Source organism: Lolium perenne, chromosome 5, assembly GCF_019359855.2.
Source record: "Lolium perenne isolate Kyuss_39 chromosome 5, Kyuss_2.0, whole genome shotgun sequence".
NCBI lineage: Eukaryota > Viridiplantae > Streptophyta > Magnoliopsida > Poales > Poaceae > Lolium > Lolium perenne.
The window spans coordinates 208258587-208275204 of record NC_067248.2 but is presented as its reverse complement, the minus strand read 5'-3'; the positions used below and the strand labels follow the sequence as shown (position 1 = coordinate 208275204).

At 51.0% G+C, this 16618-nt stretch overlaps 1 protein-coding gene across 2 annotated transcripts; it reads right to left on the bottom strand.

Moving 5' to 3' along the window:
• Positions 1-14007: 14007 nt before the first annotated feature.
• LOC127301778 (uncharacterized) lies at positions 14008-16351 on the bottom strand. 2 transcript variants are annotated; one of them, XM_051332052.2, is made up of 5 exons: positions 15948-16351; positions 15729-15838; positions 15466-15589; positions 14668-14925; positions 14008-14545 (listed from the first exon to the last, which is right to left on the bottom strand). In XM_051332052.2, exons 1-5 carry the CDS (start codon positions 16162-16164, stop codon positions 14220-14222), a joined length of 1035 nt encoding a protein of 344 aa, XP_051188012.1. In that variant the 5' UTR covers positions 16165-16351; the 3' UTR covers positions 14008-14219. The 2 variants fall into 2 exon arrangements, with proteins under 2 accessions (XP_051188012.1, XP_051188011.1); XM_051332051.2 differs by having other exon boundaries at positions 15466-15592; positions 15948-16345.
• Between the last annotated feature and the right edge of the window lie 267 nt (positions 16352-16618).

The following is a 16618-nucleotide window of genomic DNA, read 5'->3' as shown; positions in this document are numbered from 1 at the left end:
GCTACTGCTATGGACCCATAGTCCAGGGGTGAACTACTCACACATCACACCGGAGGCGACCATGGCGGTGAAGAGTCCTCCGGGAGATGATTCCCCTCTCCGGCAGGGTGCCGGAGGCGATCTCATGAATCCCCCGAGATGGGATTGGCGGCGGCGGCATCTCTGGAAGGTTTTCCGTATCGTGGCTCTCGGTACTGGAACTATTATCGACGAAGGCTTCTTATAGGCGAAGAGGTAGGTTTAGGGGCGATGCGAGGGGCCCACACAGTAGGACGGCGCGGCCAGGGCCTGGGCCGCGCCGCCCTAGTGTGGCGTCGCCTCGTCGCCCCACTTCGTATCTCCCCCGGTGTTCTGGAAGCTTCGTGGAAAAATAAGATCCTGGGCGTTGATTTCGTCCAATTCCAAGAATATTTCCTTACTAGGATTTCTGAAACCAAAAACAGCAGAAAACAACAACTGGCTCTTCGGCATCTTGTTAATAGGTTAGTGCCGGAAAATGCATAAATATGAAATAAAGTATGTATAAAACATGTAGGTATTGTCATAAAACAAGCATGGAACATAAGAAATTATCGATACGTTGGAGACGTATCATTCATTCGATCACTAAAGTCATCGTTGAATATGTGGGAGCCATTATGGATCTCCAGATCCCGCTATTGGTTATTGGTCGGAGAGAGTACTCAACCATGTCCACATAGTTCGCGAACCGTAGGGTGACACACTTAAGGTTTGATGTTGTAATGGTAGAACTTGAATATGGAATGGAGTTCGAAGTATTGTTCGAAGTCTCGGATGGGATCCCGGACATCACGAGGAGTTCCGGAATGGTCCGGAGAATAAGATTCATATATAGAAAGTCATTTTATAAGTTTGAAAATGATCCGGTGATTTTACGGAAGGTTCTAGAAAAGTCCGGAAGGAATCACTAAGGAAGGAGGAGTCCCGGAGGGACTCCACCTCCCCATGGCCGGCCAACCCTAGTGGGGGAGTCCAAGGTGGAGTCCACCTGAGGGGGCTGGCCACCCCCCACATGGAAGGGGGAATCCCACTTGAGATGGGAGTCCCACCTTGGGTAGGTTTCCCTACTACATAGAAGGTTCTTGTGTTGGGGTCTTATTCGAAGACTTGTAGTCCAACACTTGGGGATCCACCTATATATTGAGGGGCATAGGGGAGGGGCCCGGCCACCACAAGCCCTCAAGGAGGCCGCACCCCATAGTGGCCGGCCACCCCTCTCCCAAACCCTAGCCCCCCTCTCTCCTCCACCTCTCCCGCACGCTTAGCGAAGCTCCGCCGGAGTTCTCCATCGCCACCGCCACCACGCCGTCGTGCTGCCGGATTCAAGGAGGAGCTACTACTTCCGCTGCCCGCTGGAACAGGGAGAAGGACGTCGTCTTCATCAACACCGAACGTGTGACCGAGTACGGAGGTGCTGCCCGTTCGTGGCACCGTGATCAAGATCTTCTACGCGCTTTTGCAAGCGGCAAGTGATCGTCTACCGCAGCAACAAGAGCCTCATCTTGTAGGCTTTGGAAATCTTCAAGGGTGAGCCTCGATCATCTCCTCGTTGCTCCCGTCTTCTAGATTGCATCTTGGCTTGGATTGCGTTCTCGCGGTAGGAATTTTTTTGTTTTCTATGCAACGAATCCCTACAAGGCATGTGTTCCGTATATAGTCGTACGTGCTCGCAATGAGAAACTTGCACAACATCTTTTGTCCTACCAGCCGGTGGCAGCCGGGCCTCTAGGGAATCTACTGGAAATTAAGGTACTCCTTTTAATAGAGCACCGGAGCAAAGCATTAACACTCCATGAACACATGTGATCCTCACATCACCGCCTTCCCCTCCGGTTGTCCCAATTTCTGTCACTTTGGGGCCTCGGGTTCCGGACAGCGACATGTGTATACAACTTGCAGGTAAGATCATAAAACAATGCATATCATCATGAAACAATAACATGTTCAGATCTGAGATCATGACACTCGGGCCCTAGTGACAAGCATTAAGCATAACAAGTTGCAACAATATCATCAAAGTACCAATTACGGACACTAGGCACTATGCCCTAACAATCTTATGCTATTACATGACCAATCTCATCCAATCCCTACCATCCCCTTTAGCCTACAGCGGGGGAATTACTCACACATGGATGGGGGAAACATTGCTGGTCGATGGAGAGGCGTCGGTGGTAATGATGGCGATGATCTCCTCCAATTCCCCGTCCCGGCGGAGTGCCAGAACGGAGTTTCTGGTCCCGAGACGGAGTTTCGCGATGGTGGTGGCGTACTGGATGGTTTCTGGCGACTTCGACTTCTCTTCTCGCGTTTTCAGATCGAAACCCTTAAGTAGTCCAGAGGGGGGCGTCAGAGGCCGGCCGAGGGGGCCACACGCTAGGGCGGCGCGCCCCTGTTGTCGTCAGAAACCCACCGGCGGGCAGCAACGGGCAACACCGTAGAGCCGGGAACAACCTAGAGCTGCGGCTGGCTGAGGTCCCTCCGAGCGACGGCCCGCAAAGCCTTCTGGTCACACGTCCGATGCTGATGCAAGGGCGTGCCACCTGACCTATACCTGGTCAGGAAGGTGATGGAGATGCCTCGCTTAGTTTCCTGCATGGCATACACGTAAACATTAAATACGAGCCTCGATCGGCTCTCAGGTTGTCCTGTGAATCGGCTCAAGGAGCCGATCCACCCATGATTCGTACGGGGTGCACGAATATATGGTGGTCCTGCTTGATCAAGATAAAGCTAATGAGATCTACGACGATTTAGGGTTTTCACCGCATAATCGGATCATCCTACTCCAGGTTGGGCCTCGCGGCCACGCACGGTGATCGTAAGCCGATCCTAAACAAGGCCTAAAAACCAACACGAAGTTGATCCCCGGAACATCCTGTTTAGGACTAGCGAACGACACCCTACGTGCCGCTGGATCCTCCCCCCCTTTGTAAGGCCTAACTATTGCAGATATTAAACTAATCCTTGTAGAACAAGGAGCAACCGTAACGGATCAGATCTACTAAATAATGATCAAGCGGGGTGCCGCCCCCACACCTAAGATAGGTGTGAGGGCGGCTAGACATGCAAGGGTTGCACTACGATAGCATGTTACGCGAAGAACTATGCTAACCCTAACATATCTATGATAACTACGTTGCTCGCCATCAACAAGGCTTCAGTACGAGCAACGCATGAACAACGTGGAGCTTGTGCTGCCTAGATCGCAAGATGCGATCTAGGCAGCATGTCGCTTACCGATAGAAACCCTCGAGACGAAGGAGTTGGCGATGCGCCGAGATTGATTTGTTTGGTTGAACGTTCGTTGTTGTTTATTCCATAAACCCTAGATACATATTTATAGTCCAGGGGACTTTCTAACGTGGGAATAATCCCCGCCGTGCACGATACAAACTCTAACTTTTAATCTAAGATACAATCTACCATAATTAAAGATACACGGGCAATCCAGCCCAAACTCCTCGTGCAAGGCCGCTTCAGAGATCTTCTACGTGTAATCTTCCAAGCCCATCTCTCTTACGGCCCACCTCCTGATTTGGCCAAAATCTGGTGATAACACATGCCCCCCTGGTTTTGGCAATGATAATTCCAAAACCACTCTGTTTTTCCTTCGAAGGGTCATGTCGTGGCAGAGCAGACCTGTTGCAGTATTTTCCATCATGATGACCTGTCTTTCTAGCTTCTCTGCAAAATTCGATAGCTTTGGCATCACTCCCTCGGAAACTGCAATGGCATTAAATTTCCACCAGGCTTCTCATTATTTAACTGTGCCGATTGATTAGCCCTCTTCATCCCCTTCCTCTGTTCCAGCCATCGGCACCAAAAAACCCTCTTCTCCCTCAGCCATGTCGTCTTCTTCCTCGTCTTCCGTCTCTCTCCAATCTTCTTCCTCAAGCGAGTTGGTCCCAGGGCACGACAAGATGGAGGCGTACAACCGCCGGGCTCCCAAACATTGGGACAAGCAGGAGTGGGACTTCGACTTCGTGCCGGAGGGTGAGGACCTCGTCTGGTCAGATGGGGCCATGCCCCTAACCGACGGGGAAGATGGCCTCCGGTACCTGGTTGACGGAGCACTGGAGGCGGAAAGCGGTGACGACGATCCTCCCTTCCGGGGTAAATTCACATCTGTCACCAAAAGAGAAGAAGAGGATGTCGAAGACGAAGACATCTCCTCCGACATGAAGAAGGAACAGGAGGACGACACCTCCTCTGACGAACCGTTGGCGAAACGCATCCGGGGCTGGGCTTGGTCAGACGAGGACGATGATGATGACGAGGAAGAAACCTCATCTGAAGGTCACAGTAGCAGCCCCGAGGGATTCGTCGACAGCAGTAATGAGGGCAGCTACCCCAGCGACGGCGAAGACGGCAACAGCCCTTAGGATAGGGACCTACTAGCATAGGATTAGCAGTAGCAATCTGCCCCTCTTTGCTGAACAATCGGCTTCTCTTTGTAAGAAATCTTATTAATGAAAAATTTCTCTTGATTTTGCTGATGTTCTTTATGCTGACTCAGCCGATTTTCCTCATCTGGCCTTGACGGTCGTTAGCCTAACCAATGCTCAATGACCAGCGAGACAGGCCAATTCAGTCATCCTTCCAAGTCAACTTCCAAGTTAACTAGCCCTGCCGATGACGATAGCACTGGGTGCGGCCGATCGCAGCAGACCGGCTTCCTTTGGTTTTGAGCAGACACTCCCAGGAGAGTCCCGCACCTGTTACCGAATCAGCTTGGATGCTGAAACTGATGACTCCGTAACCAAGCATCATTCTCCAGAACAGTTGCAACGTAGAGCCAGCTGATTCTAACAAAATCGGCTCCCAACGCCAAGAACCTCTCGGGCGAGTCGTCCTCCGAGCCCCATCCAAATCGCGCCAAACGCGTCGCCATTGGTTTCCACGTTATAATGCAGAAACAGCCGATTCCCACAAAATCGGCTCTATAAAGATATCTCAAGGTGAGCTGCCCCCCGAGCCTTAATCAAGGCGAGAATACCGGCGAGGATGTATAGATCGTTGATCAGCTTTCTTCCACTGAACGTCGATGTTGTCGTGAACTTTAAGCACATAGCCAGTAGGTCTTGGTCTTGTGTAACCGTACTAGAGTCGATGGCTGCGCATCGGCTGCTTCTCAATTCTAAAGTCGATGCCCTTGCATCGGCTGTCAGTAAAATTTTTTTTTACTGGCCGATTTTCTCCTATCGGCCCCAATATTTCACTGTACACATGTCCTCCTGCACCTGTTCCCATGTTCATCGTGTTTAGGTGCCCCCCGAGCCGAATCTGCCAAATGACTGCAGATATCGGCTTCTATGGTTAGCCAGGGCACTGCACTTGCACATCGGCTCCGCAAGGATTCGTGCTGACTTTCATCTGCCGACATGGCCGCTGCCCAGTGGATCGATGCTGAACACAAGCAGAACACGTGGTGAAGATAATTTTGGCCGATTGCTGGAATCGGCCTCCATATCCATTGGAGCGCTGACTGAAGGTTCTGTAATGTTCCTTCATAATTTATGGGGCCGATCACAAGGATCAGCCTCGCCCCGTTTGCTCATTGGTTTAATCTTGCTACTCGGTCAGGCTGGTGGAAACCAGCCCAACCTCTGACTTGATGCGCCTGCTGTCGTCCACCTTGAGTGCATCGTAGAATCGTGGTGCACTAAGCTCCGTCGGAAGGACGAGCACCATGTTCGTACCAGCCGATGTTTCATCATCGGCTTTCCTTTGCTTGGGGCGCCACTCCATTTTCCGTGGACGACCCTCTTCGTCCAGGGTTCGCTGAACTTTCGCAGCCAGATCAGGTCGTGCCTTCCTTAGCGTATGCAAGTACAACCTTTCGGCTTCCTCCAAGCCGCGCAATCGCTGAACCCTGCGCTTTTGGGAACGGCTGAGTCCATCAGGGCACCACCTTGGACGGTGGTACCTGTCTTCTTCTTCTCCCTCGTCTTCTGAATCTTCAAGATCTGCCCAACGAGGTGACTCAGCGCGTTTGCTTTGTGGCGGGAGAGGCCCTAGGCGCTTGAACACAGACACATTGGCTGCCTCCTTCTTCTTCTGGTTGCATTCTGGGCAATTGCCGGTTGTGGGCAATTGGCTCATTCCTGAATCCCAGCAGTGTCTGAAGAAGGGGCAGTCCCAGTGCCTGTCGTTGTCGTCTTGCTCCCTTGATTTTTCCGTGGCACGGCGCTCGTGCTCCTCCTCATCGCGATCGTGCCGACGATGTCTTCTGGCTTCTCTAGCCAGACGATCTCTTTCATCATCATCGCTGGATCGTCGGCGTTGGTCATACTGACTCACATACTTGTTGATGAGGTGATCAGAGAGGGGTCTTTGATATCTCATGTTCTTCACTTCTCCCTCCGTGACGTAGCGCTTGCCATCATGACGGAGCCGATCGCGTGGAGCGGCCTCCTCTGTGTCCTTGCTACGAGAGCAGCTGCCCTCGTCTCCATCTTTGCCAGAGTGGTTCCCAGGTCCTACCATATTGATGCTGAACGAGGATCCTGGTTGGCAACCTTCAGGGTAAGTGCACTCCACCATGTTAACGGCGGGAAAGGGCTGGGCGTCGACCTTCATGGCGTACTGGTTGAAAATTAGACGCCCTTTTTCTATCGCCGCTTGGATGTGCTGACGCCATACCCTGCAGTCGTTGGTGGCATGGGAGAGCGAGTTGTGCCATTTGCAGTATGGCTTTCCGTTCAGCTCTTGCACCGTGGGGAATTTGAGACCTTCAGGTATCTTTAACTGTTTCTCCTTGAGCAGGAGGTCGAAGATTTGCTCAGTCTTGGTCACGTCAAAATCAAATCCCCTGGGTGGCTTTACCCATTTGCAGGACACGGGGGTTCCTCCCCGAGTCCATTCAGCCACTGCTACCTCTTGGTCTCCCGCAGGAACTTCGTCTTCCTCTGCATCAACCAGGACTACTGCACGCTTGAACTTGTCTTGGTACAGGTCCGGGTGGCGCTGTTCATATGCCGATAGTTTCTGAACCATGTGCGCCAGTGAGGGATAATCTGCTTGGGAGGCCATGTCCTTTAGCTGTGTTGAAAGGCCTGCTACTGCCAACTCGACTGCTTCTTTTTCAGTTATACGAACCGAATGACATCGGTTCCTAAGATTCCTGAAGCGCTGGATGTGATACATCACGGTTCTCCGCGCTTCTGACGTAGTTGTGCTAGATCGGCAATGCCAGACTCGGAAGCCTCTGAATGGTACTGCATATGGAACTGCTCTTCCAACTGCTTCCAAGTCCGGATGGAGTCTGGTGGCAAAGAGGTGTACCATCCGAAAGCCGATCCCGTGAGGGACTGTGAGAAGAGCCTCACGCGTAGCTGATCGGACACTGAAGCCGGTCCTAGTTGCGCCAAATATCGGCCGACGTGCTCGATGGAGCTGGAACCATCTGATCCACTGAATTTGGAGAAATCAGGGAGCCGATATTTGGGTGGTAGCGGGATCATCTCGTATTCGTCGGGGTACGGCTTGGAATAGCCGATTGCCCTCCTTTTCGGCACCATGCCGAACTGATCTCTCAGTATGGTACTGATCTGATCCACATTGTCTTGGCTGCAGGAGTTGAACTCGAAGATTCGCCGGGGTGGCGTACTTAGCCAGCCATGTTTGCTTTTCCAGCTCTCGAGCCAACTGCAGGAGCTGAGCTATGGAGGTTCGTCGGGGTGGCGTACTTAGTTAGCCACGTACGCTTCTCAAGCTCTGTCGCTGACGTCCCTCCTGTTTTCCCAGAAGTCCCTGATGTTGTGGCCTGGTTTGTGAGTGCCCAGTTGCCACAATCTGGCACATACGTGCACGTGTACCCGTGAGGGATCTCCTTAGGCGCCTCGGGCAAGAACTGGTAGTCACTAGGGTCACCACCGATCTTGTAGACGACGAATGCCGGTGAAGCCGGCACTTCTGGTGCTGCCAACGCATATGGCAGCGGTGGACGGGACTGGAGTGGCAACTCTCCTTGATGCGTCCCGAGAGCTGGTCCTGACGGCGAGTACTGGTGCCTCATGATCTCCTGGATCACGCGAAGAGCGACACGCTCCAACGTGTTGACCAGGTTCTCAGAGTGGCGGTGTAGCGAGTGAGCCACCAAGTAGTTGATCTCCTGCCGCAGGGACCTGGTGCGTTCCTCCGACGGGGCAGAGAGGTCTATCCCATCGAGTGCACCTTGCGGTGAGAACCCCTTCCATCTGATGCCATGTGAACGGGTTCTCTGAAAAGAGCCGATGAGGTCGGCCTCGAGGATGACCTTGATCTCGTCATACTTCTTCTTGAGCTCGTCGGTCAGATCCTCGTACGTGACTGGCGTGCCGTCCGCCATCTCAGATGTAGATGGCGATGCGGTTGATGATGAAGCTTGTCCCACCGGGCGTGCCAGAATGTGTTGTCGTCAGAAACCCACCGGCGGGCAGCGACGGGCAACACCGTAGAGCCGGGAACAACCTAGAGCTGCGGCTGGCTGAGGTCCCTCCGAGCGACAGCCCGCAAAGCCTTCTGGTCACACGTCCGATGCTGATGCAAGGGCGTGCCACCTGACCTATACCTGGTCAGGAAGGTGATGGAGATGCCTCGCTTAGTTTCCTGCATGGCATACACGTAAACATTAAATACGAGCCTCGATCGGCTCTCGGGTTGTCCTGTGAATCGGCTCAAGGAGCCGATCCACCCATGATTCGTACGGGGTGCACGAATATATGGTGGTCCTGCTTGATCAAGATAAAGCTAATGAGATCTACGACGATTTAGGGTTTTCACCGCATAATCGGATCATCCTACTCCAGGTTGGGCCTCGCGGCCACGCACGGTGATCGTAAGCCGATCCTAAACAAGGCCTAAAAACCAACACGAAGTTGATCCCCGGAACATCCTGTTTAGGACTAGCGAACGACACCCTACGTGCCGCTGGATCCTCCCCCCCTTTGTAAGGCCTAACTATTGCAGATATTAAACTAATCCTTGTAGAACAAGGAGCAACCGTAACGGATCAGATCTACTAAATAATGATCAAGCGGGGTGCCGCCCCCACACCTAAGATAGGTGTGAGGGCGGCTAGACATGCAAGGGTTGCACTACGATAGCATGTTACGCGAAGAACTATGCTAACCCTAACATATCTATGATAACTACGTTGCTCGCCAACAACAAGGCTTCGATTGAGCAACGCATGAACAACGTGGAGCTTGTGCTGCCTAGATCGCAAGATGCGATCTAGGCAGCATGTCGCTTACCGATAGAAACCCTCGAGACGAAGGAGTTGGCGATGCGCCGAGATTGATTTGTTTGGTTGAACGTTCGTTGTTGTTTATTCCATAAACCCTAGATACATATTTATAGTCCAGGGGACTTTCTAACGTGGGAATAATCCCCGCCGTGCACGATACAAACTCTAACTTTTAATCTAAGATACAATCTACCATAATTAAAGATACACGGGCAATCCAGCCCAAACTCCTCGTGCAAGGCCGCTTCAGAGATCTTCTACGTGTAATCTTCCAAGCCCATCTCTCTTACGGCCCACCTCCTGATTTGGCCAAAATCTGGTGATAACAGCCCCCCCTCCAGGCCGCGCCGGCCTAGTGTGTGGGGGCCCTGGGCATCCCCCAGGCCTGCCCTTCTGGCTCCGTGATTCTTCTGGAAAAATAAGCCCTTCGACATAAATTCCGGGGATTTTCCTGAAAGTTGAATTTCTGCACAAAAACGAGACACCAGAGCAATTCTGCTGAAAACAGCGTTAGTCCATGTTAGTTGTATCCAAAATACACAAATTAGAGGCAAAACAATAGCAAAAGTGTTCGGGAAAGTAGATACGTTTTGGACGTATCACCCTCCCCACACACCCCTCGTGTATTGAAGAAACCCTAGGACCTGTTCGGGTAGTACCGCTATCGTCGTCACATTTCTTCTTAAAGGTGTTGCTTGATATGTAGTGTTTTGAAGTTCTAGGAGCGTGGTGGGACTTCGCCAGAGGACGCATCGGTTGATGGTCATCTTCGTTTCGTCGAGCTGCCGGTTTTACCCACACCTCTAATATTCCAAAAGGCTCCTATCATAATAATGCTTATATTTATGACGGACCATGGACACAAAAGTTTATTTTATAGATGGCAGATCAGACTCCGAATCAGGTAACTGATCGGATTATTCTGCATCTAAATCCCCAGCCTCAAAAGAATTTTGTTGATGATCACGCAACTGGAAATTGATTACAGGAACTGTGAGCAAAGGCATGAGGTAACACTACCTCACGATAATCAATGGAAAACTGGTGATTATTCCTTAGTTCTCTCAACAAGATGACTAATTATATTAGCTCTATCAGCAGGTAAGGAACCTAGCGTTACCTGTCCATGTGTGATAAAAGTTTGCCAAACTAACGAAAGATGAAACGCTTTCAGCACTGCCGTCCGCTCGCCTTTCTCCCCTTTTCTCCTCTACAGTAAAGAGAGGCGAATGGGGGGGCCAACTCTCTTCTCCACCTTCACCGCCGGCGTGATCTTGGGTCTCTCTCCCCTCCGCCAGCCGCTCCGGCGGCGGGAGGGTGGGGGGGGGGGGGGGGGCAGGATCTTCGTCTCCGGCATGTAAATAGGTGTGGGATAGGTGTGCGTGCCACCGGCGTTCCGGCGGCGGCGAATAAGGTTTCCGCGGCCGGGATCCGAGATCCGGGCGTGCGGAGAAGTTTCCCGGACGGCGACGTCGAGGCAGCGTCGGCGTGGTCGAGGTGGGATTTTGTTCTCCCTGATTTGCTGCTCCCGCAGCGGTTTGTCTCCGGATCCGTCCGGGAATCGGGTGGGAAGAGTCCAGGAGATGGTCGGCGGCGTGCGCCGGCCTCGTCCAGAAGATTGCTGCATAGGAGCGGGATGGGAGGTACGAAGGATGTGGCCCCGATGTTCTTCCTCGACGTGGTCGACGGGAGGCAGCGGAGCTTGTCTCTGAGGAGTGACGGGGCTTCTTCCCCGGCCGACGAGCTCCAGTGGCGATGGTGCTGCTGCGTGCAGCAGCCGACTTTTGAGGTCCTCAAAGGAGTTGATCTCCAATGGTATCTCCTCTGCGCTGGGGATGCCATCTTTTTCTTCTTCGGCGGCGATGCCGATGGCGGCGGCGGCAGAGATTGCGATTGGACGCGTCGTGGATGCGCTCAAGGACCCGAAGGGCTCTCTTTGTATTTTTTTCAGGGTCTTTGTGCAATTTCCTATGTCTGCTGTCATCTGGATATTTCCAGAGGTGGCAACGTTTGCTGTAATCTCAAAGTTTAATCTAATGGTAACGCGTGGTTTGCTCAAAAAAAAAAAAAAACTAACGAAAGATAAACATGTTCTAAAATTTCAGGTTGGGCGACGGCCTACCAAGCCACCCAGCTGCGTCAGTCCTTGACTCGATCCGAGGCACATTTTAGATGCGTTAGTTCACAAGTTTTAAAAAGCATTTCTACATGTTAGATGTACCGATTACAGCTACAGAATTCAGCGGAGTTCATTTTCCGCGCTTGTCCGAGCCACACGTTTCAACGCAACATGCGTAGACTAACTTAGTTGTAGGTGGAGCAGTAACTGCATCCACGCTCTGCCAAAGCTTGGACCGAATCATGCCTCGTGAGCTTCTTCACGTTGCATGCTGCTTCAACGCTCCGTCACGAGTACTTTAAAATCGTTTCGCTGGAGGGAACACGAGAGGTGTCCCAACAAGGTGGAAACGCATGGCCCATGCATCAAATGTGTGGTAGTTGTTGGTAGGTCAAGGCCCAAATAGAGGATCTCGAGTTTTCATGATAATATACAGAAGGAATGAATTTGAAATTGGAACTATCTAGCAAATGAATAACCGCGCGGTCTGTAGTCTTACATCCAAACACTGGGCCACACAGATTTTTGTCGGAGATAGATTTCGGGATCCGCCAAAATTTCGGAAATTTTTCCGGTGCTTTCACTATCAGATCTCGCCAAATTTAAGCAAAATTCGGATAAATTAGAATTTACTTTGAATTTGAACTGAGCATAGTATCAAAATTTTGGTAAAATAATAGTATATTTTAGTACCCACCAAAAGTACCAATATTTTTTAAATTTCTAATAGCGTGATCGAGCGATTGCCGAGTGATTTTTTCTTAAATCAAAACTTCCATGACTGGAAGAGCTTATCATGAATTGGCCATAAAACACCAGAAATATTTCTTTTTACGGCCTCCACAACAAAAAAATTCTGGACTAGAGCGGAGAATTATTTACGGATAGCATGTCGTTAGATTTTTTTTGTGATGTCATGATTAATATTTCAAGAAAAAGATTGCCAAAAAGGAACCAATGTTTGGTACTGAGTGATTGCCTCGTCAGATATAAATATAATGGCGACTTCAGACGGGCTAGTAGAATATATCAATTTAGCACTACATAAATAGGAGTTGACTTTTCACAACAGTTATTTTTTAAGAAATATAGGATTTGGTATATATTTGCATTTCAGGGACAAAAAAAATGGTACTGAAATATTTTAAGTTTCATATATACTTATGTCTTTTTAAATACACGTGCTAAATTCTTCCACATGAGTGGACTGATGAAAAGAATCCTAATTTTGGAACTAATAAAGAGTTCAATTTTTTTCAACAATTGTGTACATCCATTCAATTCAAGTTGGTGCAGCATGGCTGACCTAACTCTGGTAACAGCTGACCCACGTAGGCACATTCACAAGATACCAGCAGGCAGCTGCCTCCACGCCGTCCGATTGATGTCATGAATTTGGAATCCGCGAAACAGCTTTGACCAGAGCTTCGATCATGAGCCAGCCACGGCGACACTCATCACGCACCTGACGCCCTAAATTCTGCCCAAATCCACCCGTGCCCTACAAATCCCCATGAACAAACATGACGCGGCGGCGGTTGACCTGATGCACTCATCATCAGTCATTCAGTCCTGGATCCCTGCGTACTGCGCGAGCCTGACATTTTCGTTATCAGACACTCGATCTGTTATGTATTTTGAATTGGCAGAACGGAACATTTTATCTTTTGAATCATGCTCTGTTTCTTCGTCGCGTTTATTTTTGCCGTGCATAGGGTGGGAGCACGCTACAGTGTGCAGCATGCAGCCATGCTTTGCTCTGCTTTTGCGTGACCACAATGATGGAAGCCATTTTGCGCTTTGCTTTAGGTGCCTCCTCTGCTTTCATTTCCTCAAATCAAATCTTCTCGTCTTTAAATTTTTAATTCTTTGACCTTCCTCGTCTCCTTTGGGCTTTGGTGATTTTTATCTTGTCCTGCTCCGCCGTCTTTGCCCTTTCATATATTCTTTTTGCCGGACAGTATTTTAAGCGAAAGGAAAGCATTGAAGAGGAAGGATTTGCATTGCAATTTGCAACATGCTACAAACGCCTGATCTGCATGCACTTTCAACGTTCCATAATTTTTCTTATGATTTTAGATTAAATTTAAATTAAAACTATGGCAAGAAAAGGGAGTGATGTTTTGGCTATTGGGTATGCTCCCTTTATTCTGAAATACATCATTGATACATTTTGAAAGTTAAAAAATTCCAAACTAAACTTTCACGAATGTTAAGTGAATTTTATTTTGTTGAAATCTTTTGACAATTTAAAATATATTTTTGGGGTTGTGGGAGCATATACACCCAAGAGCCTAATTGAATTTTCGAAAAGAAATTATGAAACGAAGAAAGTAACATTGTACGTTCAGAATTTTTCAGATATACGGTGAACATGCAACTACTACTTGTTAAACTTTCTCTGCAGGAGCCATGTAGGCAGGTCGAATTATGCAGGAGGCTCTCACGGCCTCGCGATGCGCAGACAAAAGGAAAGCTAGTTGCTTTCAGCTTTTGGAGACCTGTTTTATTTCTAGGAGCACAGAAACAGGGGCACCACCGGCTTTGTCCGCTGCTACGGCAGACCGACGATCCAAGGAGATCTTTTCTCATCACCGCCTCTGAGCAAGAAATTATCTGGTGATCGCAGCTAAAAGAAAGAAAAAGGAAGAATTTTATTCATTCCTTACTTATGCTAATGGAGCATATAATTACATGGCGTTGGAACTTGATGATGCGTACTAGATAGAGAGCATCTAGCTAATTTACCGCATCGCGCGCCGGGCTAATCTACATCCTCCTCATCATCATCCATGGGCACAGTTACAACAGAGCTATTCAGCAATGATGCATGCATGCGTTAGCGAGCTATCCCCGCGTCCTCATGATGGTAATGGTGCCTCGTCCTGGTGTGTGCAGCCTGGCGAACCCCGAGACGGCCCTGCCGGAGATGCCCGGCACGTCGACGGCGAGCGCGCGCGGCGCGCATGCGAACTCGCCAACGGGGTGGCGCACGGGCCGCGCCGGCCGCATGAGGATGCGCGCGTTGATGTCCGCGAGCGTGGCGCCGCCGTCGAGCCCGTCGGGCTTCAGCACCGCGAACGGGCACAGGACTCGCGTCGTCGGCGTCGCCTTATGCCGCTTGCCGCCGCCGCCGCCGCTCTGGCTGCACTCCGCCTCCGTCGACTCCGACGCTGGAATGCAAGAGGTTGATCAAGGTTAATTAGTTGTGTGATTAATTGGGTAGAAGCTGTGTTGGTCGAGTGGGTGGACGCGACTGTGAAGAATGTCACGTCGGAGACGGACGGCAAAGCACCTTCCGGTGTCGCGCGTTTCAACGAGGAGGAGCAGGGAGGCGGGGCCGGCGCGCCACTTGGCCCGGAGTTGGTGGAGACGTCCTGCGTCGGGGCCCCGCCGACGTCGCTGGCGTGTGGGCCCGTGTCGCCGTGGCTGCTGGAGGACGAGGAACTGAGCTGCGGCTCCTCCGCCGGGGCCTGTTGCACGGGCACCGTTGGCAAGGTGGGCCTCTTGGGGAAGAAGATCGAGCCCAGAGGATCGTCGTCGTCATCATCGTCTGCAGCCAGCAATGATCAATTGATGATCGATTAATTACTTAATTATGCACTTGATGAGCAATAAAATAATCATCTAATCACCTAGTAGTAAAAGGTGCGACTTTGACAGGAATAGTAGTACTGCACAAGATTAGTAGAATCTCCAATCTAGTAGCGCTACCATCTAAGCATGTAACACCTAGATCTGTCTTTACTAGAAAAGAAGCGCGCGCCTGTCTGTGCACATTGCAGTATATTATACCACTGCAATCCTTATACTATGATCATGTTGAAATCATAGGGTCATGACAATTAGGCGCCGCTAATCTTCGGGTGGCCCCACCCACTTCCCACATGGCAATTTCGAAAGGACGGTAACACATGGCATTGACAAGCTTCTTTGTTTAAATGCGAGGTCTACGACTTTGTGTTTTGTCCTTGCCTCCTTGGGCGAGTTGGTGACTGAACGAAGGAGAAGGACGCCTACAATCACAGACCTAGCAAGCAAAAAAAGCTCAACTAGATTCAAAGAATCGAATCGATTCGGAGAGGCTTCTTACATAGGAATGGGTTGTTGTTAGTGGTGGCCGTGGCACCCTTCTCGTGCTCCAGCTGCAGGTCGACGCAGCTGGAGCTGATGGCGACCGGCTGTTCGTCGTAGGCGCCGGTGGCGTCCCAGAAATTCTGCTGCGAGAAATAATAAGAGAGAAAGCGACGGTTTTTAACGCGATCGATGGAGCAAATTTAATTTCGGAAGAAACTGACGACCGTGGTTAATACGATCGGGAGCGGGGGATAAGGATAGGTTTGCTTGCTTGCGTACCAGGAAGAAGTCGCCGAGCTCCCCGGTGGGCGTCGCCGCCGCGCCATGCGACGCCTCCGTCGGGTGGGCCGTCGACGTCGCGGCCGGCGTCACCGGCAGCGACTCCATGCCTGCAGTAAGTGCCAAAGAAACGTCAAATGGATGACCTTGATTACGTCATGGCCGGCCGGCGGGCATCAGCTGAGGAAAAAAGAACAGAGCACGAGAATTGGGACGTACAGAGGGGGAAGAGGTCGTGGAGCTGCGCGTCGGCGGCGACGAAGCACCCGAACGGAGGCTCCCATCCGAGCAGGAACCCGTCGCCGCCGACGCTGCTGTTGCTGCTGCCGCTGTAGGTGTAGCCGCTGCCGGCGTCGAAGCTGGCCGGCATGGCGTGGAAAGAAGGCCAGCCCTGCAGCTGCAGCTGCAGCAGCTCTCTTTCCTGGACTGTCTCCATGGCGATGATGAGCCCGTGCCACTCCCCTGTATGCCTATGAGAGTGTGCTGAGTGTGAGACACCGGCTGTGCGAGCGAGGCGTGCTTAATATAGGACGGCTTTTTCGAAAGCGCAAAGCGTGCAGCTCATGCCAAGTGAAGTCCACCTCTACCCCGTAATAACACACTTGTACACTGCTACTCTCCAGTCTTCAGTGGCGTCACCTGCGTTGTACGTATTTCTCTTGGGTGCGACCTTGAGCGAGTGCAGTGGTCGCGGCCAAAGTCAGTTTAAGATGACATGAGAGTGAGTAGTACCAAAGTCCAAACGAAGCAACGAAAGCAAAAGATAGGGGTGGTTGGGGCTTTTCCTCGTGATTCGTTGTGTTCGTCTACCGATACACTACCTTCATCGATTTGCTTTCTTTAACCTCCATCCTTCGTCCTGCTCCGATTGTAATCTTCTCTTTCGCTTT